Below are 27,287 nucleotides of genomic sequence, written 5' to 3'. Positions count from 1 at the left end.
TCTCACATTCACACTAACACATACGGACTAGAGTGAGAGGCCTTAGGGATCCAGTGTCACCGTGAGTCAGCACCCGATAGGATGAGAAGTCTCAGATCGACTGTCACCGTGACTCAGCACCCAATAGGGTGAGAGGCCTCAGGGATCCAATGTCACTGTGAGTCAACACCTGATAAGGTGAGAGGCTTCAGGGATCGACTGGCACAGTGACTCAGTATCCGATAGGGTGAGAGACCTCAGGGATCCAGTGTCACTGTGAGTCAACACCTGATAGGGTGAGTGGCCTCAGGGATTGACTGGCACTGTGATTCTGTACCCGACAGGGTTAGAGGCCCCAGGGATCCAGTGACACTGTGAGTCAGCAGCCGATAGGATGAGAGACCTCAGAGATTCATTCAATGAGTCAGGATAACAGGTTCAGAAGAACTGCAGAGTTACCACAAGAATGTCTTTCCTGAAATTATGGTCATATGGTGGAGGCAGAATCACTCTTTCATCTCATCCAACCCCATAAAAGATATATTCAGGGGAGTTTTTATTCAGGGTTTGGGAGTGTCTATTTCCCCTTGCATACAAACACATTGATGAAATTTGCATACTCTTCCAAATCTCAGCACACTGGAGAGGCTTCCAGAGTTGTGCCTGTTAGCCTTGCAAATGCTGTCGATTTAAGCCCCTCTCTCTTACTGGCTGGGATGGGTATGAGTCACAGAGAATGCTTGCACAAAGGAAAATTATTCATTTGAAATCCAGCCTGCGTGTATTCTCCAGATGGCACACTTTGGGCTTAATCTAAAAAACATGCCAGCCACAAGATCCTGGAAATCTTATTGGAAAATTTATTAACCATCCCAGAGTGAAGAGATAAAGCCTTTGGCACTTTCTTAGATAGGTGTTGGGAATGCAGGATATGTAGAGTATCGAGAAAGCACAATGTGGAGCAGAGGAATAACCAGTACCTTTGTTCTCAGCTCAACACCATAGACCAACTTGCACCAACACCTAATACTGATACAGGCTGCTGCGCTTAACCCAACCCAGTAAACATCCAGTACTGTACCCTATCCCAAGAAGCCGTGCCAGAAATGGACAAATCCTGGATCCTATACCAGCATCAAAACTAGTCTGATACCTCTACCTCAGCATCAATACAGGTTGGTATTCTTATGCCAGTATTAGAACAGGTCAGATAACCCCTCTCCCAGCACAAATGCAGGTCTTTTGCTCTCCCTGAATGATATTGCATTTAATAATAAACTTTGACCCCTATGTAGCTTTAGATATAGGGTGGAGCAATGCTCCACTCAAGAATGAGTACGTAGCCTTTTCTGAAATTTAGGATATGCTATTTGGCGAGTTGGTGTTATCCAGTCGTTTTCCTCCCTCTTCTCCAGTTTACATTCAGACACCAATTTCAGCAGATTGAAAATGCAATACTTCTGCTAAAGTGAATAGTAGATAGGTAAGTAATGATTACCCTGCTTGCACGCCATTATGTTTAGATGTGTTTTAGAAAAAGCACCCACATGGGATGGCCACAGTGAAACCATTGATTGATGAACAAGCATGTTTTCTTTGTCCCTCTTGCAATCTTTCCCCCTTCTCCTGAAGACCTTGACACCTGATTGGGGTCCAGTTCTGCTGGTGGTGATAACCTCAAGCACCTATCCAAGTGGCCATTCTCCAGCTCCAATCCTGGACATTGGGCACCAGCAGGCTAATTGTTTCTGGGGATATCAGCTTGAGCCTCAATCCTGAACGCAACCCCCATCATTATATGAACATACTAATTAGGAACAGGAATAGGCTGCTCAGCCCTCCACCATTCAATAAGATCATGGCTGACCTGATTGTAACCTCTCATCTACCCCGATAACATTTCACCCCCTTGTTAATCAAGAATCTAGCTAGAACAAAAACAGAATTACCTGGAAAAACTCAGCAGGTCTGGCAGCATCGGCGGAGAAGAAAAGAGTTGACGTTTCGAGTCCTCATGACCCTTCGACAGAACTTGAGTTCGAGTCCAGGAAAGAGCTGAAATATAAGCTGGTTTAAGGTGTGTGTGTGGGGGGCGGAGAGATAGAGAGACAGAGAGGTGGAGGGGGTTGGTGTGGTTGTAGCGACAAACAAGCAGTGATAGAAGCAGAATATCAAAAGATGTCAACAACAATAGTACAATAGAACACATAGGTGTTAAAGATAAAGTTGGTGATATTATCTAAACGAATGTGCTAATTAAGAATGGATGGTAGGGCACTCAAGGTATAGCTCTAGTGGGTTTTTTTTTTTATTTTATATAATGGAAATAGGTGGGAAAAGGAAAATCTTTATAATTTATTGGGAAAAAAAAAGAGAAGGGGGAAACAGAAAGGGGGTGGGGATGGGGGAGGGGACTCACGACCTAAAGTTGTTGAATTCAATATTCAGTCCGGAAGGCTGTAAAGTCCCTAGTCGGAAGATGAGGTGTTGTTCCTCCAGTTTGCGTTGGGCTTCACTGGAACAATGCAGCAAGCCAAGGACAGACATGTGGGCAAGAGAGCAGGGTCCTTGTCCTTGGCTTGCTGCATTGTTCCAGTGAAGCCCAACGCAAACTGGAGGAACAACACCTCATCTTCCGACTAGGGACTTTACAGCCTTCCGGACTGAATATTGAATTCAACAACTTTAGGTCGTGAGTCCCCTCCCCCATCCCCACCCCCTTTCTGTTTCCCCCTTCTCTTTTTTTTTCCCAATAAATTATAAAGATTTTCCTTTTCCCACCTATTTCCATTATATAAAATAAAAAAAAAAACCCACTAGAGCTATACCTTGAGTGCCCTACCATCCATTCTTAATTAGCACATTCGTTTAGATAATATCACCAACTTTATCTTTAACACCTATGTGTTCTATTGTACTATTGTTGTTGACATCTTTTGATATTCTGCTTCTATCACTGCTTGTTTGTCGCTACAACCACACCAACCCCCTCCACCTCTCTGTCTCTCTATCTCTCCGCCCCCCACACACACACCTTAAACCAGCTTATATTTCAGCTCTTTCCTGGACTCGAACTCAAGTTCTGTCGAAGGGTCATGAGGACTCGAAACGTCAACTCTTTTCTTCTCCGCCGATGCTGCCAGACCTGCTGAGTTTTTCCAGGTAATTCTGTTTTTGTTTTGGATTTCCAGCATCCGCAGTTTTTTTGTTTTTATCTCTGTGTTTAATTGACTGCCACTGCTCTTCAAGAAATGCCTACCTCCTTGAAGAAGTTCTGTTCCTCTCTGCGACAAGATTTCCGGATTTCTCTGTTGCCTTGTTCACCTTCATTGCTTTCCATTTCTCTCCTAGTGTTTGACAAGGTGTTTACTAAAACCCGCTTTCACAGCCATATCTCCTTTCTCAGTGACTGTCTCCGTCTCCGACTTACCCCACATGGATTTCAACTGAAATTCCACCCCTCATGTTTCGAACCCACCCAGGATTACAGGTATCTCCGGGACATAAAACGTTTCTCGGACTGCTGTTCCCGTCACATTCTGAAATCCACTCTCAGTGCCATGCGCCGCCATATGAACACACTTGACCTCTCCCTCCAGCAGCACCGCCGTACCCTTTTTCAAAGCTGCGCGTGCCCCCAGTTTCATTTTATCCTTCGGCTCATCCGACGCCTCAACAAGAAACTTTTTCTCTTTCTCTCAAGTGCTAAGGAACGCAAGCTCCAACAACTCATCGACACCAACACCCATCTAGGACCCTCCACCCCTGCCTGTCCCTCCGTCCCCACCCCATCTTCCAATCCCAACCCCAGCCGTGTATTCACTATACCCCCTGACCTTCCCCTCTCCGATGCTGAACGTTCAGTGCTCAGCAAAGGACTTAGTTTCATACCCTTACGCCCTCACCTCAATGAATTTCGGGCTCGGCATGATACTGAACTCTTCTTCCGCCGTCTTCGTCTCCGGGCTCACTTCTTTGGGCAGGAGTCCTCTCCCAGTTCAACGGATCCTTTTACCCATCTTCAATATTCTCCCTCCACCTGGACCCCTCCCTCTGGATTCTTACCTTCTCTCGATCTTTTCATTGAGAACTGTCGGCGCGACATTAGTCGTCTCAATTTCTCTGCTCCTCTCACCCATTCTAACCTGTCTCTCTCTGAACTTACTGCACTCCATTCTCTCAGGTCCAACCCTGACATTGTCATCAAACCCGCTGACAAGGGTGGTGCTGTTGTTGTCTGGCGCACTGACCTCTACCACGCGGAGGCTGAGCGTCAACTCGCAGACACTTCCTCCTACCTCTCCCTGGACCATGACCCCACCACTGAACATCAAGCCATTGTTTCCAGGACAGTCACTGACCTCATCTCCTCTGGGGATCTCCCTCCCACAGCTTCCAACCTGATAGTTGCCCAACCTCGGACGGCCCGCTTCTATCTCCTACCCAAAATCCACAAACAGAACTGCCCCGGTAGACCGATCGTCTCAGCTTGCTCCTGCCCCACAGAACTCATTTCTCGTTATCTTGACTCCCTTCTCTCTCCCCTTGTCCAGTCCCTTCCCACCTACATCCGTGATTCCTCTGACACCTTACGTCACATCAACAATTTCCAGTTCCCTGGCCCCTACCGCTTCCTCTTCACCATGGACGTCCAATCCCTCTACACCTCCATCCCCCACCAGGATGGTCTGAGGGCCCTTAGCTTCTTCCTCGAACAGAGGCCCGAACAATCCCCATCCACCACTACTCTCCTCCGTCTGGCTGAACTTGTTCTCACGCTGAACAATTTCTCCTTCAACTCCTCTCACTTCCTCCAAATAAAAGGTGTGGCTATGGGTACCCGCATGGGCCCCAGCTATGCCTGTCTCTTTATGGGGTATGTGGAACATTCCTTGTTGCAGTCCTACTCCGGCCCCCTTCCACAACTCTTTCTCCGGTACATCGATGATTATTTCGGTGCTGCTTCATGCTCTCGTCAGGACTTGGAAAAATTTATTAATTTTGCTTCCAATCTCCACCCCTCCATCATTTTCACGTGGTCCATCTCTGACACTTCCCTTCCCTTCCTTGACCTCTCTGTCTCAATCTCTGGTGATAGACTGTCCACCAATATCCATTACAAACCCACCGACACCCACAGCTATCTCGACTACAGCTCCTCACACCCCACTTCCTGTAAGGACTCCATCCCATTCTCTCAGTTCCTTCGCCTCCGTCGCATCTGTTCCGATGATGCTACATTCAAAAACAGTTCCTCTGACATGTCCTCCTTCTTCCTTAACCGAGGTTTTCCACCCACGGTCGTTGACAGGGCCCTCAACCGTGTCCGGCCCATCTCCCGCGCATCCGCCCTCACTCCTTCTCCTCCCTCCCAGAAACATGATAGGGTCCCCCTTGTCCTCACTTATCACCCCACCAGCCTCCGCATTCAAAGGATCATCCTCCGCCATTTCCGCCAACTCCAGCATGATGCCACTACCAAACACATCTTCCCTTCACCCCCCTTATCGGCATTCCGTAGGGATCGCTCCCTCCGGGACACCCTGGTCCACTCCTCCATCACCCCCTACTCCTCAACCCCCTCCTATGGCACAACCCCTTGCCCACGCAAAAGATGCAACACCTGCCCCTTCACTTCCTCTCTCCTCACCGTCCAAGGACCCAAACACTCCTTTCAAGTGAAGCAGCATTTCACTTGCATTTCCCCCAACTTAGTCTACTGCATTCGTTGCTCCCAATGTGGTCTCCTCTACATTGGAGAGACCAAACGTAAACTGGGCGACCGCTTTGCAGAACACCTGCGGTCTGTCCGCAAGAATGACCCAAACCTCCCTGTCGCTTGCCATTTTAACACTCCACCCTGCTCTCTTGCCCACATGTCTGTCCTTGGCTTGCTGCATTGTTCCAGTGAAGCCCAACGCAAACTGGAGGAACAACACCTCATCTTCCGACTAGGGACTTTACAGCCTTCCGGACTGAATATTGAATTCAACAACTTTAGGTCGTGAGTCCCCTCCCCCATCCCCACCCCCTTTCTGTTTCCCCCTTCTCTTTTTTTTTTCCCAATAAATTATAAAGATTTTCCTTTTCCCACCTATTTCCATTATATAAAATAAAAAAAAAAACCCACTAGAGCTATACCTTGAGTGCCCTACCATCCATTCTTAATTAGCACATTCGTTTAGATAATATCACCAACTTTATCTTTAACACCTATGTGTTCTATTGTACTATTGTTGTTGACATCTTTTGATATTCTGCTTCTATCACTGCTTGTTTGTCGCTACAACCACACCAACCCCCTCCACCTCTCTGTCTCTCTATCTCTCCGCCCCCCACACACACACCTTAAACCAGCTTATATTTCAGCTCTTTCCTGGACTCGAACTCAAGTTCTGTCGAAGGGTCATGAGGACTCGAAACGTCAACTCTTTTCTTCTCCGCCGATGCTGCCAGACCTGCTGAGTTTTTCCAGGTAATTCTGTTTTTGTTTTGGATTTCCAGCATCCGCAGTTTTTTTGTTTTTATCTCTGTAAGAATCTAGCTAGCTCTGCTTTAAAAATGCTTAGAGTCTGCTTTCACTGCCTTTTGAGGAAGAGAGTTCCAAAGACTCATGACCCTCTGAGAGAAAAAATTTCTCCTCATCTCTGTCTTAATTGAGCGACCCTATATTTTTAAACCGTGACCTCTAGTTCTAGAATCTCTGTACCATTCCAACAGGGATCATTGGTTAGTGGCACAGTGGTATCTCCATTTCTCAGAGGTTTTCAGATTAATTGTTGGTGCCCGAGGGGTGGTTGAGATCGGCTAACTCAGAACCTGGGATTTTTCTCGTGTGTATGACTGGGTACCAAGATCTGCCATTATCTTGATCCTTGGGATACCAGTTGGCACAGGGACAGCCAATTTGTTGCTCCTGTGATCTGGCTGGCAGCAGCTGTCACCTGACTGCTACTTTGTTTCCAGCGCAGAGGTACTAGAATTGGGAATTCCTGATTACGGCACTGACTCTACTCCTGGGACAAAACAGCAATGTCCCCTCAGACCTGCAACCAGACCAGAAGATCAGTAGAGATAGAGTGCTCATCTACTGGATGATTAGAGGGAGAGCTTGTGTCTGTGACTAGATGTTAGGAAAAGACGGTGTCTCCGTGAATGGGGCTGTTCGGGGGCCCCAATTTTTCACCAGATTTTTTTAAAGGAATAGATAATTGCGCATCCATGTTTGCCAATGGCACTAAATTAGGAGGGACAGTAAGTAGTGCAATGAGGAGCAGCAAGTTGCAAAGAGACATTAATAGATTAAATGAATGGAACAAAATAATGACAAATGGAGTTCAGTGTGTGTAAGTGTGAGGTCATCCACTTGTAACCCAAGAAAGATAAATTGAAGTATTTTCTAAGTGGTGAGAAACTTAGAATTGTAAAGGAGCAAAGAAATTTAGGAATCAGTACAAAAATCGCTTAAAGCTAGGAGACAACTACAAAAAGCAATTAAAAACGCTGATGGAAGGAGGTTGGAATGGAAGTGTGCAAGTTATGCTTGAATCATGAAATAGCCAGAAATCCCAAAACGTGACCTAAGGATTGAACTGTTATGGCATGTAGAGCATGGTATATTATTCTGCTAATCAGTTAGAGCCATACTTAACCCTGGTTCATGACTTTAAGAAAGCAATGGGTGGACATGCTGAACTACATTCAAGGCTAATGGTCAGTAAAGGTATTAAACATTAGGAACCACAGCTGGAGTTCAGATACAAATTAGCCACAATCTAACTGAGTGGAATAACAAGCTCAAGGGGCCAAATGACCTACTCCTGCTCCAATGTTCATATGTTTCCCAGTTAAATTAGACCCTGATTACTGTTCTTCAGCAAAGCGTGGATCAGTGAAAGAATTAGAAAAGAAAACTCAGAGAGAAGAAAAATTGGACACTGAGAATCAGAAAGGACAGGCAAATAGAAAGAGAAAACTCTGTTAAATATAAGATAGTCACGAATAAATCCACTAAGGAACTCAGGAGAATCTTCTTTATCCAGAGAGTGGTTAGAATGTGGAACTCGCTACCACAAGGAGTGGTTGAGGTGAATAGCATAAAAACATTCAAGGGAAAGCTCTCTAAGTACATGAGAGACAATGGAATAGAAGGATATGTTGATGGAATTAGATGGGAGGTTCATGTGGAGCACATAAACTGTTAAAGAGTGGTTGGGCTGAATAGCCTGTTTCTGTGCTATAAAATTCCATGTAACCCTGTGTAATTCAGTGTGGGACATACTGAAAATGTGAAACATGCTATATAAATGAAAGTCCACTTTTTTTTGTATCTATTGCCCATCCCAAATTGCTTTATGAAGGTGTTGGTGAGCTGCTTCCTTGAACTGCTGCAGTCCATGTGGTATAGGTACCTTTACCACCACAATGTAGTTAGGTAGGGAGTTACGGGATTTTGACCTTTTAATGATGAAGAAGTTGGGATATATTTGCAAGTCAGGATGGTGTGTGACTTGCAAGGGGGTCTTGAAGGTGGCAGTGTTTCCGTGACATTGTTGCTGTTGTCCTTCTGGATGGCAGAGATCATAGAGGAGAGAGATGTTGTTAATTAAGTTTGCTGAGTTGCTGCAGTGCGTGCTGGAGATCGTACATGCTACAGCCTCAATGCATCAGTGATGGAGGCAGTGAATGTCAGGAGGAAGGATGATGTTGAGCTTCACAAGCATTGTTGGAGCTGCCCCCATTCAGTAAAGTGGAGAGTATTCCATCACGTTCTTGACTGGAGCCTATTGTCGATGGTTAGCTGTGGAGTTCCTGGATTTTGACCCAGCAACGATGAAGACATGGCTCAGTATCAGGGATACAGCCAAGCATTTGCACTGTGCACCCATAACCATTATTTCTTAGCCAACAACTGGAGCAACATTTGGTATGTTTATTCGCTGGGCAATCATGGACTGCTTCACTTTGATTGTTTGACTTTAAAGAAAAAGTGGATCAATCTCCCTGACTCAGAAGATGATTCATCGTTCAATCTTTCTGTTTGATATACAGGGAGCTTTTTAAAATACCTGTGCCATGAGCAAAAACCTGGTTAAAAATAGCCTGCAGTCTGCCTTAAAGCCTCCATAAAGTTTAGCACAGCAGTGGCTCAGACTTCATCTGAGGGCCAGCTGACAACCGAGAGGGCTAAAATGGTTGGAATTTCTCAGAGAAAATGAGTGGGAAAGTCTGGTTAACACATGTGTGTTTATAGAGCTAAACAGGTAAAGAAGGGCCTGTGTGTCAGGACTGTTGGTTTGTTTGTGGGGGGTGGGGGGGGCAACAGAAATGGGCAGTTTCGAAGCTACTTGTACTGCTAATAGAAGCTCTCCAGGATTTATGGTTCAAGCTGTATATTGACCTTTGAAAAATTGCTATATGATCTTTTTTTTCCAGAGGTGTAAACAAGAAGCAGGGGAATGGAAGCCAGGAGTAAGTTACCATTAGTCACGCATCTGGCTGCTGTCAAAGGATCCAAGTTGGGCAATCACCAAAATATGCCTGCTTAATTTATGATGATTTTCAAAAGAAGCATTGCTGTTGCTTTTAAATTACTCAAGTCAACTGTCCACCCACCCTCCCCAATGCCAATATGTTCCTTTCATGAAGGCAATGACTCCTTACTATAACTCTTGTTCCAGTGATGCTTCACCAGTGGTCATTCTTTGTGCGACAAGACTCAGCAGTATGTGCAGTCATGAACATTGATTCCTGGTCCAGCAACACCTCGAGTTAGCACTTTCAGTCTTTTAGAATCTCTCCATAACCTTGCCCTGCCCCCTTCTTTCGCTGTAATTTCATTCAGCCCTATAACCCTCTGAGATCTCTCCACTCCAGTCCTAGCACCTTGTGCATCCATTGGTGGCTATGCCTTCAGCTTCCTAGACCCTAAGCTCTGGAATTCCTTCTCTAAATTTCTTTGCCTCTCCACCTCTTCTCCTCTAACACACTTTTTAAAACCTACATCTGTGATGAAGCCACCATTCCTAATATTTCCTTATAAAGCTCAGTGTCAAATTATTTTTGAAAATCACTATTCTGAAATGTCTTGGGATGTTTCACTAGGTTAAAGGCACAATATAAATACAGGTTGTTGTTTTTGTTGTTGAATAGCTTCACATTCCAGTTCATGTCCAACATCTGGATATGTGAGCATGATGACTGGAGAAGCAGAAGAAGCAGGAAACCTGGCTGACCCATTTTCTCGTCCACACATCCTTTCACTTGTCCCATGCCATTGAGGTCAGTTGTGGGACTTTGACTGCCCTTCTCCTCACCCTACTCCCCAGCCCTTCCTCCCAGCTTAGATCAAAGTTAGCACAGACAAAATAACCTAGGATTGTCCTGGTCGGTGCTGCTAAGCCAGTCCATGGAGTTCTATTGGTTGTTGTACACGTAATTGAATCACACTGTACTATTGATGTACAGGCATATTCTCGGGGGAATACTGTAAATCTATGTGTTATTCAAGAGCGTGCAATAGATGAAAGGCATTGCCTTAGCGAGTACTGCACCTGTACAGGAGTTATCCTGTGTACAGTAGATGTTACCCTATGTGTGGTACATGTACGGGCACTGCCCTGCATGTGGTACATATACGAGCTCTGTCCCACATGTGGTACATGTACAGAAGCTGTCCCACACACACGGTATGTGTATGGAGCTGTCCTGCACACGGTACATTTATCCAAGTGCAGTGTATGTACAGGAGCTATCCCACATATGGCTTACCTATGGGAGCTGTCCCACATACGGTATATGTACAGAAGCTGTCCCATGTGTGGTACATGTCCAGGAGTTGCCCTGCATGTGGTGCATGTATGGGGGTAATCCCACATGCGGTACACGTATGGGAATTATAATAGGTGCGCTGTGCATGTGTTGGAATTATCCAGCATGGAGTGTAAACATGTAAGGGGTATTCCAGGTGGAGAGTAAATATGTAGGGGGTATCCTGGGATGGGGAGTAAACATGTAGAGGGTATCCTGGGACAGAATGTAAGCGTGTAGAGGATAGCCAGATGGAGAGTAAATGTGAAGGACATAACCTGAGTGTACTCTAGTTGTTTACTGTATACTCTACAGTGTATAGAAGAGACTGTGATGATGTTCTTTGCTCCCCTCAGTGCTGACCCATACTGGGCGCTAAGTGAGGTAGCAGTGCATATTTAACACATTTTTTTTCCCAACTCCTTCAGGCTGACCAGACTGCTGTTATATTGTGCACTAAAAACAAAATTCCTGGGGATCACCCAAAGCCCAGCTACCACAGGAGGTGTTTCCCAATTCAATGCTGTTTTGTCTGTTTTCAGGGGGTTGACTGATCTTGTTCTCACTGACAGAATAGTTTCAAAGCTGAGTTAAAACATACTGGCCTGGATCATGCAGACCCAGTAGTGACAAACGCTGAAAAATATGTTGGTGTTGAAGGCCACAATGGCACTGCAACTTCCAGGGAGCCAACTTACGCTTGAATCTGGAAGCTCTGGTTTGCCAAAATGGGCTTCAGGGCATTCCACTCTAATAGTCCCACTGGAACCTATCAAATGGAAAAACATGGGCTGATTTCGCAGTACTTATCCCAGTATTTGTGCGGATTTATTTAGGGCCGCTCCTAGCAAGCATAGAGCCTGATCAGGAGCACAGCCCTTTAAAACTACAGGAGTGTGAAAAGACTCTTGCTTCCCCCTACACTGGTCACCCCCAATACCACCACCCCACCTATCCCCAGATGGAGGAAAGATAACAAAACATTAAAAAGCATTTCCCTGACATTGAGCTGACGACAGACCTCAAGGGGCACATATTCAACTCATGACGTCAAAGGAGGTGTGGCTTCACCGGAATCACATCTTGCCACTCGGCCTCCCTACTTACTTCACCGATGGATCCACACTGTAGCCGGGGAGCAAGTTCCCACTGCAGCTGATGAATGGGCAGGCATGTACTTTTAAACACAGTCAGTGGCGTATGCCTCTGCTTTGCTGCTGATCACAAGATCCAGGCCATTGTTTAGCCTTTATGGCATCCTATATTTGCCTTGATTATGCTGTGGGTGAGGGGTGGATACCTTTCTGTACAACCAAAAACAAATCAGATTCACACAAACTTTCAGTACTCCAGACTATGACAAACACCAGCTATGTAACAGAGGAACTTCAAGGCTGAGAAGGCAGAGCACTGTCTGTGGAAAGGGATTTGGAGATCGGGCCGTGCCACTGAGTTGTATCAAGGTGCTTAGTAACACACTGCCAGCTGTGGCTCAATCAATACCATTCTTGCCTCTAAGTCAGAAGATCATGTATTGTAAGGCCCACTCCAGAGGCTCGAGTACATAATTTTGGCTAGCACTCAAAGGCAATGCTGAGGGAGCACTGCATTGTCGGAGATACCATCTTTCAGATGTCTGCCCTTTCAGATGGAAGAAAATGATCCCGTGACACTATTTCAAAGAAGAGCAGGAAAGTTCTTTTTGGTGTCCTGGCCTATATTTACTCATTCAACGTCACTAACAAATTATCTAGCCCCTTGTCCCATTGCTGTTTGTGGGAGCTTGTTACACTTGCCCACAACATACTTCAAAGGTGCTCTATTGATTCTCGAGTGCTTTGGGACATCCTGAGGCACTAGAGAAATGCAAGTATTTGTCTTTTTTTAGATAAAGCTGGGACTGGGTTGCACAGTGACAGCTTGGGAGTACATGGTCAAGAGTTCAGCCATATTGTTTAATGAGGTGTCAACCAGACTGCAGGCAATTCCTCACACAAGGGAGGGGAAAAGAGGAACAGAGAGGGATGTCATGGCAATGCTTCTGTGAGCTGTGCATAAAGCATTAGACAGAATGTAACTGTAGAGGGTCCCTGTTTATCCAGCAAGGAAAGAGTTACTCTAAATAATTCCTGTTTCTCCAGCAGGGTAATGGTTATTCACTGTGTGACTGAGAGCCCCTGTTTCTCCAGCAGGTTAAGGGTTATTCACTGTGTAACTGAAGAGTCATACGGACTCGAAACATTAACTGTGTTCCTCTCTGCAGATGCTGTCAGACCTGCTGAGTTTTTCCAGGTATTTTTGTTTTTGTTTTGGATTTCCAGCATCCGCAGTTTTTTGCTTTTATCTTAGTGTAACTGAGAGTCCCTGTTTCTCCAGCAGGGTAAGGGTTATTCACTGTGTAACTGAGAGCCCCTGTTTCTCCTGTAGGGTAAGGGTTATTCACTGTGTAACTGAGAGCCCCTGTTTCTCCAGCAGGGTAAGGGTTATTCACTGTGTAACTGAGAGCCCCTGTTTCTCCTGCAGGGTAAGGGTTAGCTGGGCTAAATGTACAGGGTGTCTATTTCTTCAGCAGAGTAAGACTTAGTCACTGTTAATGCACAGAGTTCCTGCTTCTCCAACAAAGCTTAAATACAATTTGGGAGAGTGTCCAAATATGAGGTCATGCTTTTAACATTGGTAGCAAACAAAATTTGAGGCCCTTATGTTAATTGACTTTTAGAGCTATGAATAGCACTCAGTAAACACTTAATTAATTCAGAGCACAGATAAGGGATTGATTGAAAATTTAACCTTCACATTCCTGAAGGCCAGTCATTAAATAATTATGCAACATCTGCACAATGAGTTAGACACCATGTGCAAGAGATCTGGCAGCTTCCAGGCCTTCACTGAAGCATATAATAAAGACTTACATTTTATCTGGTGGCATGGTCATATGATGACCCTGGACAGCATGGGAATTTAAACAAAATACTATGCAAATGAATGAAGTGGCCCTCGCTTGATCATATATCAACAAAATGTGCAACAACAAAATGAATTAACTCCCAAACCTCAAAGGTGTGCATCAGCCATACACAAAACCACAATGGGGTTCCATCGCCCACACACCAGACCTCAATGGGATTTGATCACCCACACACCAGACCTCAATGGGATTTGATCACCCACACACCAAACCACAATGGGGTTACATCACCCACACACCAAACCACAGTGGGATTTGATCACCCACACACCAAACCACAGTGGGATTTGATCACCCACACACCAAACCACAATGGGGTTCCTTCGCCCACACACCAGACCTCAATGGGATTTGATCACCCACAGACCAAACCACAATGGGGTTACATCACCCACACACCAAACCACAGTGGGATTTGATCACCCACACACCAAACCACAGTGGGATTTGATCACCCACACACCAAACCACAGTGGGATTTGATCACCCGCACACCAAACCACAGTGGGATTTGATCACCCACACACCAAACCACAGTGGGATTTGATCACCCACACACCAAACCACAGTGGGATTTGATCACCCACACACCAAACCACAGTGGGATTTGATCACCCACACACCAAACCACAGTGAGATTTGATCACCCACACACCAAACCACAACAGGGCTCCATCGCCCACACACCAAACCTCAATGGGGTTTAAGCTGAGACTATTTCAAACAGTTCTTCCAGTGTTCTGACCAATATTTACCCTGCAACCAACATCGCTAATGCAATTTACCTGGACATTTATCATGTTGCTGTTTGTGGAGGTTTGTTGTCCACAAGTTGGTTACTCCAATTCCTACTTTACAACAATGACTACTCTTTTAAAATACTTAATTGACTGTAAAGCGCATTGGAATATCCTGAGGTCATGAAAAGCGCTATTAAATGCAATTTTTAAATTTCTTTTTCTTTCCCTTAGGTATTGTACAGTTCATCTTGGCAAGGGAGGGTGAAAACCAGAGACAGTTTCTGCTCCTAATCACCACCCATCCCACCCGATATACTGCCTCCCCCACCACATAATCTTTTCATGGGGGAGGGCACAAGATTCCACCCTTGTTATATAAACTGATACAGAATGGTCATTTGTTTGAGAAAACCTGAGTGGAGTGCTGCGGTCTGTGCACATCAAATTGAACCTCAGCAAGGAGTCAGGAGAGGTGCAAAAATGAGAGAACGTGGGCAAAAAATGCAAAGCTTAAGGAAGTGTGGTTGAGTCAGTTGTCTCAGTGGTGACTGTTTGTACTGGGAAGCCTGTCAAGTGCTAATACTGTGAACAGTCATTGCTTGTGGTTTCAGTGTTCTTCTACTCAGTCTTCAAGATGCTCTATTTCAACTGTGCTTTATATAAGACATCATTATGGGTGAAGACAACAGGCCACGCTTCTCAGCATTTTATATTGTACTAAGTGACCTGGGTAGCAGTCATCAGACAGAACCCTATGCCATCCGTCTAAGTCAGTCATATGGAATTCCATGCCCTCTCATCTGGAACAATCAGATGGAACCCATTTCTCCCTCTGTCTGGATCAGTCAGATGGAACGCCTTGCCCTTTTTGTCTGGATCAGTCACACGACACTCCTTGCGCTCTCTGTCTGGGTCTATCAGATGGAACCCCCCCCGTGTTCTCTCTGTTTGGGTCTGTAAGAGAGAGCCCTGTGCCCCCTCTGTCTGGATCAGTCAGACAGAACCCCGTGCTCTCAGCAGCACACTGCACAGTTTAGTTTACCTGGCCCATTCCATTGCAGGCCTGCAATTCTCATTCCTACAATCTGGGGAATCTGGTTCCTCTCTCTGGGTCTGAGTGACATTTGGATTAATGGAGATGTGCATTGCACTGTGTTGCACATGGCCTGTCAATGGGACATTAACTACATCAAAGGGTGTGGGTTTAAACCCACGTCAGGACTTGAGCACACAACTTTCAGTGCCAATCTGAAGGAGGGCTATATTGTTGGAGGCCCTATTTTCATGGCGAAATGTCTAGCTTGTCTCATTCATTCAGGTGGACCATAAAGCTCCCATGACATTATTCAGAGAGTATAGAGTTCTTCTGAACAACATTCCTTCTCACAGCCAAAAACCACCAAAAACAGATTAACTGGTCTTTCATCCCATTGCTGTTTGTGGGACCTTACTTTGTACAAAATTGGCTGTCACATTGACTTACAAAACAATGAGTGCATTTCACTGTATGTGAAGCACACAGTGAAATACTGTGAAACATTTCTCAGCAATGGGATGAGGTGCAAATCTATCACTCTTTATCAGGAGTTTGAGTCCACGTCATGACTTGCAGTTTAGATGCTGATTTTCTTCATAACCTATTCGTCCTTCAGGTTACTGATGCTCTTTAACTGTGGTTCGGTTGGTAGCATTCTTGCCTGTGAATCTGAAAGTCACGAGCTCAAGTCCCACTCCAGAGATCTGAGCACAGATCTCTAGGCTGATACTCCAGTGCAGTGCTGAAGGGAGTGTTGCACTGTCATAGGGTGCTGTCTTTTGGATGAGATTTTAAAATGGAGGCCCCCATCTGACTTCACAGTTGAATGTAAAAGATCCCATGGCACTATTCAAAGAGAAAAAAGGAGTTCTCCCCGGTATTTACCCCAGAGAGCAGTGGATGCACAGTCACTGAGTATTTTCAAGACTGAGAGAGATTAATTGGATTCCAGAGAAATTAAGGGACATGGGGATTAGGAAGGAAAGTGGAATTGAGATCACAGGCCAGCCATAATCTTATTGAATGATGAACAGGCTACATCTACTCCTATTTATGTGACCTGACCAATATTTATACCTCAGCCAACATCACTAAAATGGACTACCTGGTCATTATAATATTGCTGTTTATGGGAGCTTGTGATGTGCAAATTGGCTGTGACGATTCCAACATCACAAATGACCACATTTTGGGAGTACTTCTTTAGTTATGAAGTGCTTTGGGATGTCCTAGGGTTGTGAAAGGAGCTATAGAAATGCAAGTTCATTAGGTTAATTAGCCCTAAGCAGTTACTTATAGTTGAATCCTGCTTCATGGATTTTCTTCCCTTGCTTGAATCTAAGTTGTTTGGGTAAAAACAGTCACTTTATCAAACACAGTGGACTCCAAGCTTCCCCTGGACCTTATAATGACAGTGCACTGAGACTTATCTTCCAGCATTAGTATGGATTGAAATTGTCCCCAGCTCCTGGGATAGCACCAAGGAGTAAATCAGCCAGGAATCTCACTCCCACACATCAAGCATTGCTGGAAAGCCTAGTACCTGGTGAAGATGCGAGCAGGCTCACCCATGGTACTGTAAGGAAAGGGTTAATAAGACTGATTAGAATGAGCACACTTCCAAAATACTTCTTTGGCTGCAAAGTGCTTTAAGGCATCCAGAAGCTTTGAAAGGCATTATATTTAATGTAGTAAAAACAGAAAGATTCTGGAAACACTCAGCAGGTCAGGCAGCATGTGTGGAGAGAGAAACAAAGTTAACATTTAGGTCGACTACGTTTCATCAGAACTCATTGCATTAATGCAAGTTATTTCTTTATTAATCAAGATGATAGATGAAGTTAGATGAAGCAAGCTGGGGGAAGCTCATGGAGCATAAATCTGTTGGGTCAAATGGCCTTTTTCAGTGCTGTTCTAAGTAATTCTATGGAATACTGCCAATGATTTCTCCTTATATTGCAGTGTTAGCTTTTAGCCTTTGCTTGTTAAGTAAAGAAGTTTGATTCCCAAATTTGTACAATTTTAAAATAGTTAAAAGTATACTGAAATTCTAAGTTTGTCACCACCTGCTTCATGAGAAAAGTTAAGAGGTGTCATAAGTAGGAAAGGGTTATTAACTTCAGCAGCACAAGCAGGACAGGCAGTAACTTGCTTTCTACCAAAGCAGGAAGAAAATATTTATTTCAGTAGAAGGGAGGCCTTGAAGCCTCATTTAAGATAAACACCGGCCTGAGAAATACCACAGCATGGAGTTGGAAAGTCAACAAGTGTGATTCTCATAGTCAAGGAAAGGGAGTTAGAAACAGAGATCGTTTGAAGGTTAAATAAAAACAAAAAATGCTCAAAAAACTTAGCAGCTTAGGCAATATCTGTAGAGAGAGAAATAGAGTTGATGTTTCAGGTCTGTGACCTTTCATCAGAACATGGTTTGAAAGATAAAAGGAAAATACTGTGAATGCTGGAGATCTGAGATATATAAAAAAAAGTGCTGGAAAAACTCAGCAGGTCTGGAAGCATGTATAGAGAGAGAAACAGAGTTAACGTTTTGAGTTCAATATGACTTCATCGGAACTTCAAATAATGGACTTGAAAGATGTTATTTTCACCCATGTCAATCATTGTAACACAAATTTGGAGTCGCAAGGACAGAACATCATCAAATCAGTGCTGAACTGGAGAAAGGCGTTTATAGGGTAGATAGAAAAAACAATTTTCCCTGGTGACAGAATTCAGAACAAGGGGGTACAACCATAAAATTAGATAGGTATTTCAGGGATGATGAAAGAAAGCGCTTATTCACACAAAGATTGGAGGAAATCTGGAACTTTCTCCCCAGATAGCTTAAGAGGCTTTCAGAGTTAAATTTGATAGATTTTGATTAGACAGGATATTAAGGGTTGCAGAACCAAGATGGGTAGATGGGATTGAGATACACATCGTCCGTAACCTAACTGAATGCTGGTACAGGCTCAAGGGACTGAATAACCTCCTCTTGTTCCCAGATTCCCCTGAATGAAACATAATGGAAGCCACCTTTTGATGTAATTATGTAATGTAAAAACATGCAAATTGTCACATAAAAGGGACAATAAAAAGATATAAAAAGTGGTTGTTGGAATAGATAAGTTGAAATGTGATTAAGATGATCATGCTATATACCAAGATCTGAATTGTGAACGTGTTGTAAATGTTTGAATTCTTCAGCTAAAACTCACAAGGTTTTGTTGTAAATACTGCTGTTAGTGTTCGTTTAATTATTACACGTTTAATAAATCTGTGATATGTAACACTTAGTGTTGCAAACCCTATCGATATGAGGGGTAAATAATAGTAAGAACACACATTTACCCTTCCTCTAACAGTACATCCATAAGCATGTGCAAAGAGGGATACACACAAAAGCCTAAGCTTTCGTTTGCCCAAAGACCACACAGCACAGGAAAAGGGGCCACTGGATTATGATCATTGGTGGAAACTTGCATCAATTTTGATGTACTTCCCCCTCCCCCATTCCCCCTTTCTACCCCCACACCACCCACCCACCATTCCCCAACTCAAGGATGATGAGGCCAGTCGTAGCACCTCACTGAACTCACATGGAATGTACAGCATAGAAACAGGCAATCTGCCCAATAGGATTGTGCCAGTATTTATGCTCCATACAAGTCTCCTCCTACCCTACTTCATGGAATGTGTATCCTTCTATTCCTTTCTCCCTATGTACTTACCTAGCTTCCCCTTAAATGTATCCATGCTATTCACCTCAACTACTCCAAATGATAACAGATTCCACTTTCTGGGTGAAGAAGTTTCTCTTGAATTCCTGATTGGAAAAATTAGTGACTGTCTTATATTTATGACTTTAGTTTTAGTTTCCCCAATAAGTGGAAATATCTACTGCACATCTACCCTATCAAACTTCTTTATGATTTTAAAGACTCTATCAATTCACTTCTTAGTCTTCTCAAAGAGCCCCAGCCTTTTCAGATTCTCCTGATATGTATAAGCTTTCAGTTCTGGTATCATCCTGGTAAATCTTCTTCCACCTTTTCCAGTGCCTCCATTTTTTTTTCTGATATAGTGATCAGCACTGTGCGCAGTGCTCCTAATGTGAGCTCAGCTAATTCAGTACAGAATGGCAATTAGCCTGGCTGATTCCTGGGCCGGATGGTTGAAAGCTACATCGGGTCATTGAGACAGTCCTTCAAATAATATGATTTGCCGGCAAAGGAAATGGCCTAGGAGTTAACACTTTGGTTAAATTAAGTACCCAGTTTAATTCCTCTGTCTATCTCTCTTCTTCAGGTGAAGACGGCGGGCTCAGTATATCCACCGAGGGTACAGATCCTGGACTCCAGCCTATTAGAGTCCGGAGCTCGTTTGCTTACTGCTAAGACCGGGACCTGCCTGCCTTAACCAAGGTCAAGCCCCGACCAACCCAGGATTGCTTGTCAGCCCAAAACAGACCAAGCTTTCTCCACTCAGAATGTATCATCTATGCTGATGGCCTAGGTCAGGAACATTGATCCTGTCCTGATGCGACTGCATGCTGAATGGAAAAGCATTTGGGACATGAAGACATGATGTACTTGGACACCATGGCCCTTGAATTATTCACTTGGGAAGCCATGGGCTGTTGACACAGAGTATGGAAGCTGGGAACCATGTGTTGCAGTAAAATATGGAGTAAAGTGAATGTTTCAGGGAGACGTCATTGAAGAAATGCCATGGACTGTCCATAACCTAACTTGAGGCATGCTTTCAGCTAAGTTTTAACCAAGTTTCAGACTATTTGGCAGTTTAAATAAACCTTAACAAGGCTACAACCCTAAAAGCTCAATTTGTCAATGTGCTGCACTGAGATTAGGAAATCCCAGCCTCTTGGGGCACTGTTAGGGCTGCTACACTCAGCCTCACAGCTTCTAGAAGACGTACTAATCAGTTTGGGCTTTCACATCTGATCACGGGTCAGTAACCCCGCTGGAAATAGTGTAAGGGGATTGAGCCACACGGTGATAAGTTCATGGTAGAATAACTTATGGGCACTCATTGTCTGCATCACATACAAATAATGGTCACGTGGCTGGGGTAATGTTGGGGATGGGGAGGTGGGGGTAACCTATATGCTGGCAATCAAAGAGGACAAGGTAATGTTTGTGGGATGGGTGACTGGTGGAGGAGACACAATCAGAAAGGGAGATTGATTGGGCGCTGTCAGCAGCCCAGTGTTTGAAGGTGTACTGGAATTGGCATTTCTGATTTTCCTGGCTTCATTGTAAAGTAAGTAAAATGACTTCTAACAAGCCTTTCAGGTGGGGGAGGTGAGGGACACAACTAGCAGCAGTCCCTTTCAGGAGCACAGGGTTAGCTGCCGATCTACTGACAACACTTCACACGGTACATACCATGATCATCACAATCTAGTAGAGCCAAAAATACATCAGGCCCCTGGATTGAGGAGCAGGCCTGACCAATTTGACAAGCAATATACTTCTGGTATGAAATGAATGCAGCCTTCCTATTGGACCTTTGCCATGTCCGCTTTATGCCTGTAAAATTGCCTCCACACCAAACAAGCATTTTACCACAGAGTGGGGCAGAGGGACTCTCCAGCATGAGTTACAGAGCATGAATTAGACCAGGCAAAGTCCTGACAGTGGATCTCAAGGGTAGGGAATTGTATCCCTTCTAAGGAACATGATTCAACCTCTCATTGAGCTGGCCAAGACAATGGGAGGCCATGTAGCAACCACTGTGACTCCATTACATTGTGAACTGCCAAGTGTGGTACTCGCTAGGAAGGCTTTGGTCCTGGACTGTGCTTCAATGGATGCTCCTGGAGGTTTCATCACATGACCTTCCACCTCCGAAAGCCCCACCTGGTCAAATAGCTATTTTACCCCATCTCCAATGTTTCATATCTAAGAAACACAATCATGTGGAGGGGTGGAGCTATAATTTTCTCCCACAGTGCACAGGGACTCCAGGACAAATCTGAAGGTTTGGCAACCCTAAAGCAAGATAACACATGGCCCCTGCTTCTAATCCTTCTCCTCGCACTTCTAGAAGGCAAATGCTCACAAACCTGTTTCTGAAAGCCAGTTCTTGTGCTTTGGACACAGCAAGGGCTCTCCGATTAACAAGATTGATTGGTGATATCCCATAACTGTGCTGTTTCAGTCCAACAGACTTGTGCCGATAGAGAGTTAAATTTAATTTAATGGGAATTGTAGATAACCTAGAGAGTTTCTATTCACAGCAGCTGTGTACAGAGCATACACCTCAGATGTTCAAACAATGTGTACAGACCTGGCCATCAGTTTTCATGCTACGTGTGTAAAGGCCCAGGAGTTAGCATTCACACAGACTCCCAGGTCTGTGTACACACTGTGAACATTAACTCCCGGGTCTGTACACACACTGTGTAAACACAGGCTCCTGGATTTGTGCGTGCACTGTGTAAGCACAGACTCTGGGTCTGTACACACACTGTAAACACAGACTCCTGGGTGTGTTTACACAGTTCATGCACAGACCCAGGAGTGTGTGTTTACAGTGGGTATGCAGACCTGGAGTATGTGTTTCCACAGTGCATGTACAGACTTGGGAGTCTGTGTTTACACTGTGTGTACAGACTTGGGAGTCTGTGTTTACACAGTGTGTGTACAGACCCAGGAGTCTGTGTTTACACAGTGTGTGTACAGACCCGGGAGTCTGTGTTTATAGACCAAGGTGTCTGTGTTTACAGTGTGTGTATAGTTCCAGGGTCTGTGTTTACAGACCAAGGTGTCTTTGTTTACAGTGTGTGTACAGTCCTGGAGTCTGTGTTTACACACTTTATAGACCTGGAAGTCTGTGTTTGCAGTGTGTGTGCAGTTCCAGGAGTCTGTTTACACTGTGTGTGTACAGTCCTGGGAGTATGTGTTTACACAGCGTTTGTACAGTCCTGGGAAGCTGTGTTTACAGTCTTGGGGGTCTGTGTTTACACCGTACATACAGACACAAATGACGGCTCGGGTCGATCAGTGGCTGGGCTCTGCAGTGCCTATAGACTCATACCTGCTATGAACCATTCTGCCACTGACTCCCCAATGGGTTAATAACTGCAGTTAAATAGTTGCTAATGTTAAACCAGCTCCTCAATCCAGGTGCTCAGTGTCCCCTCTCAGCTGATTCCTCCAGTGATGTCATCAATGTCTACTTGTTGACTAACCAGTCTGGAATGTAAAATAATTGTTAGTGTCTCTGCCAGTTTGAGATACTTCTATATTGAAGTTGCTAAGAATAGAGTCTGCACCGCACATTGCCCAGAATCCTCATCAACATCCCTCAGCACCTAGCAGCACAAATTATAGAGCCTCACAGTGCAACACCCGGACTTTTATACCACTCCATCTCCCCCTCTATATTGAAGCTCAGTCTCTACACCTGGTTGAGTGATGAGTCATACAGACCAGGAAGATCCCAGGGTTAAACCACGACCTCTGCTCAGTTAGCTGGCCATCAGCTAAGGTGGTAGTAATGTTGTTGCAGTTATCCTCAGTGTCCTGGGCCAGTGTTGGGATGAGAGTAGGGGTGGGTTTGGGGGTGAGTGAATTAGCCAGAGTTCCTACTCCCGATCACTATGTAGTAATCAATGCCAGGGGATGCAGATCTATCGGCAATGGATAAGCACACTCTGCCATGCCCTGCATGGTACAGTGACCCACTTGTAGCTACCTGGGTTCATATGTGAAGGATGGGCAGTAGATAACAGAGAGTTACTTGCTTCCATGGGAAGGTGCTCCTGTGTTGGCCAGTTCCTGAAAGAGAATACTGGGAAAGCCCAACTTGTGTCCCCATACTTGTCTCATTTCGTAGACATTGGCAGGGCTATAAGAAGAGATCGGCTGTGGTCCTGTGAATGCTTGAACTGTAAGATGTGGGCACTACAATCTCTACAGCCTCGTGCCCCATCCCATGCCCTGCACTCCAAGGTGCCATCTTTCAGATGCGTTGTTCAACCTGTCTGCCCTTTCAGATGGAAATGAAACAATCCCATGGCAATATTTGAAGATTAAGGGAGTTTTCCCAGCGTCCTGGCCGATGTTTATCCCTCAACCAACATCATTGAAACAGATAATCTGGTCATTTATTTCATTACTGTTGGACTTTACTGTGCACAAATTGGCTGCCACACTTCCCACATTACAACATTTCAAAAAGTGTAGTTGCTTGACTTTGAATATTGCTAAAAAGAGACATGTTGCTGAAGTTTTTTCTCTTGCACTCATCAGGACAGATGCAAAAATGACAAATTTCAAATGATCATGATAATTCATACAGGAAAAAAGGGTGCTGATGGTTGGCAAATTGACTCTGATTGGCCAAGGCATTGCTGTGGAGAAAGCAATGGGGAATTTTAGGTTCCCCAATAATTCAAAAAAGGCACAAAGTTTGAACACAACCCTTTTGTCCTCAACCAGCTTGCGTTTGCAAAGCCCAAAACAAAATGTTTGCTGTATGATGGGATTCTGCGATTGGGCAACACTTGTTGGACAATCCTGAGTGTACTGATAGCTACACTAACAACCAATTTAAGGTAATCAGTCAAGCTCATAACATGGTTCATTTACACTTGCTAGTAATGACATACATTCATACACAGGGACCTGTTATCTGAAAACAAAAGGAATATATTCAAGCCTTGTGCCTTTTTTAAATTACCCAGAAGCTTGTGGAGCCTATAGTTCTCTGTTGAGCTATACTATATCAAGACCCTCGTACCCATTGCTATGGTGCTCACTGATCTACTTTGGCTCCTTATTCCCCCAATGCCTCAAATGTGAAATTCTCATCTTTCTGTTTAAATCCCTCTCTAGCCTTGTCTTCCACATGGGAGGGAAAGGAGTAGAAGGTTATGCTGATGGGGATGGATGAAGTAGAGTAAGCACTGGTACAGACCTATTGAGCCAAATGGTACGTTCTATACAAGCCCAGTGAAGGTGGTATGACCACCTCATTGTCCTTAAGCTGGGGCGGGGAGAGGGGGATGGGGAAGTGCAGGGGAAAGATGAAACAAAATCAGGGAATGCTTCCACCCCTGATCACATCCAGTGACCTATTTTCCTGGACCGTGCACCCATGTGCTCTTCGGACAAAGGAAAGACCAGGTTCAGGTGCACAGCCTCCTGTGATTAAATAGCCCATTACAACTCAGTGAACAGTCAGCACCTTCAGGAGAGGAGCAGAATAAAGACTGGCAAAAGAGCAGACAGACCCAGGAATATCTTTTTGTCCGGCAAATTGAAGAGTGAAATTGAAGAGTTCTGAGTGCAGGGAGCACTACAGACAGTGAGTACAGAGCAGATAGTAAGTGTCCAGCCTGTCAGCATAAGCTGGACGTGAATGCACAATTTTGGTGGAAAGTCCAGGCTCTGGTGCAGTCTTCCAGTCAACAGGGAGTTGACCCCTCTGCTGTTTATCTGGGAGAGTACATGATGCCATTTGCAAAATACCTGATGAGAAGGCAATAATGATTGAGATTAACTGAGGAGGTTCTCAATGAAAGACCTGTCCTGCGAAGGTGTGAACTGCTCCAGTCTAACCTGACTACAAACCCTGTTCTCTTACCCATATTCTGCTCCCAGCAAGGAGTGTGGTGCTCCATAGTCACCCATCCTTGAGGTATGATTACACAGTTCTTTGGTCCCACCCTCAAAAAAAATGTAGAATTTGTAGAGCACGGAAGGAGGCCATTTTGGTCCTTAGTGAATGCACCGGCTCTCTGAATGAGCAACTCATCTAGTTCCATTCCCCTGCTTTGTCCCCGTAATCATGCACGTTCTTCCTTTTCACATAACAGTCCAATTCCCTTTTGAATGCTTCAATTGAACCTTCTCCACCTTCTCAGGCAGAGCATTCCAGACCCTAACCGCTTGCTGCGTAAAAAAAGTTGTTCCTCATTTCATTATTGCCTCTTTTACTAATTGCTCTAAATCTCATTCTTGATCCTTTTATGTATCACCTTTCACGACCACCTGACATCTCAAAGCACTTTACAACAATGATTTCATTATAGGAAATGCTGCAGCCAGTTTGCTCACGGCAAGCTCCCACAAACAGTAATGTGATAATGACCAGATAATCTGTTTTTCATGATGTTCATTAAAGGATAAACATTGGCCAGGATATGAGGGATAACTCCACTGTTCTTCTTTGAAGTAGTGTTGTGGGATCTCTTACATCCATTCAAGCAGGTGGATGAGGGTTTCTGCCTTTATCATCATTTCAGGCAGTGAATTTCAGATCCCCACCACCTTCTGGGTGAAAAGATTTCCCCTTGAATCCCTTCTTAACGCACCTCTTACCATAAATCTATGCCCCCAGGTTATGGACCCCTCAACCAAGAGGAATAGCACCTTCCTATCCACTCCATCTGGACCCCTCATAATTTTGTACACGCCAATTCAGTCTTCCCTCAGTCTCCCCTGTTCAAAGAAAACAACCTATCCAATCCAATTTTTCCCCATTACTAAAATTCTCCAGTCCTGGCAACATCCTCGTGAATCTTCTGTGCAACTTCTCTCGTGCAATCATATCTCTCCTCTAGTGCAGTGACCAGAACTACTCACAGCACTACAGTTGTGGCCGAACTAGTATTTTATACATTTCCAGCATTACCTCTCAGCTCTTATATTATTTGCCTTGTTAATAAAGGCAAGTTTTCCATATGCTTCTTTACCATCTTACCTATCTGGCCACCCTCAAAAATAGACCTTTGGAGATCTGGGGACATTTACTCCAGTCCCTCTATTTCACTACGCTTCCCAGTATTCTACCATTTATTGTGTATTCTGTTGCCTTGTTAACCTTCCCCAAATACATTCCCTGCACACTTCTCTAGATTGAACTCTGTTTGCCACTGCTCTGCCCACCTAACCAGTCCATTCTGCTATTAACACATTCTGTTATCTGGCCTTATGCCACTTATTAGCACCTCCTCAGTCTTTAACAATATCATTACCACTCCCTTTGTCTTGTGTCCATGACATCTTTGTCAAACCTCTCCTGAGCTCCCACCTATCCCTGACCATCTATTTTGTTCCACCTGCTCCAACCCCTCTGTTCAACAGTATAAAACCCATCACGTTTCTACCTGTCTGAAGCTCTGAAGAAGTCATTCAGATTTGAAACGTTAACTCTGTTTCTCTCTCCAAAGATGCTGCCAGACCTGCTGAGTTCTTTCAGCATTTTCTGTTTTCATTTCAGATTTCCAGCATCTGCAGTATTTTGCTTTTCTGACCATTTGATATATTCCTGCAGTCTACAGTTTTCTTCAGAATCAACCACATGGCCAATTTTTGTATTGTCTGCAAACTCCTTAACCATTCTCCCTACATTTAAGTCAAAATCATTAACCTATAACACAAAAAATGAGGACTGTAGCACTGAACCTGCAGAACCCCACTGGAAACCATCTTCCAGTCACATAGTCCCCTTTCCCTCTTGTCTCTGGGTCGCTTTTGGATCCAGCTTGCCATTTTTCCTTGGATTCTCTGGGCTTTTACTTTCATAATTTAGTCTGCCATGTGGAACCTTATCAAAAGCCTTGCTAAAATCCATATATTGTATATCAAACGCACTACCCTCACCAACCCTCCTTGTTAATTCCTTAAAAAAATTCAATCATGTTAGTCGGACACCACCTTCCTGTAATAAATCTATGATGATTGTCTTTGATTAATCTATGTCTTTCTAAATGAAGGTTTATGCT

General features: G+C 44.4%; 1 protein-coding gene across 14 annotated transcripts in view; it reads left to right on the top strand.

The window, feature by feature from the left end:
• Positions 1 to 20,366, top strand: part of rad51b (RAD51 paralog B) — a 687,200-nt gene extending 666,834 nt beyond the window's left edge. For all 14 annotated transcript variants that reach the window (XM_041214006.1, XM_041213995.1, XM_041213999.1 and 11 more), the window contains one exon: positions 19,838 to 20,366. In XM_041214006.1, coding sequence (XP_041069940.1) covers positions 19,838 to 19,926 — 89 coding nt within the window. In that variant the 3' untranslated portion in view covers positions 19,927 to 20,366. The remainder of the gene's footprint in view (positions 1 to 19,837) is intronic.
• The last annotated feature ends 6,921 nt before the right edge of the window (positions 20,367 to 27,287 follow it).

The sequence above is a fragment of the Carcharodon carcharias genome, chromosome 20 (genome assembly GCF_017639515.1).
Source record: "Carcharodon carcharias isolate sCarCar2 chromosome 20, sCarCar2.pri, whole genome shotgun sequence".
NCBI lineage: Eukaryota > Metazoa > Chordata > Chondrichthyes > Lamniformes > Lamnidae > Carcharodon > Carcharodon carcharias.
Note: the sequence above shows the minus strand (reverse complement) of the source record. Positions and strands in the feature narration are given on the sequence as shown.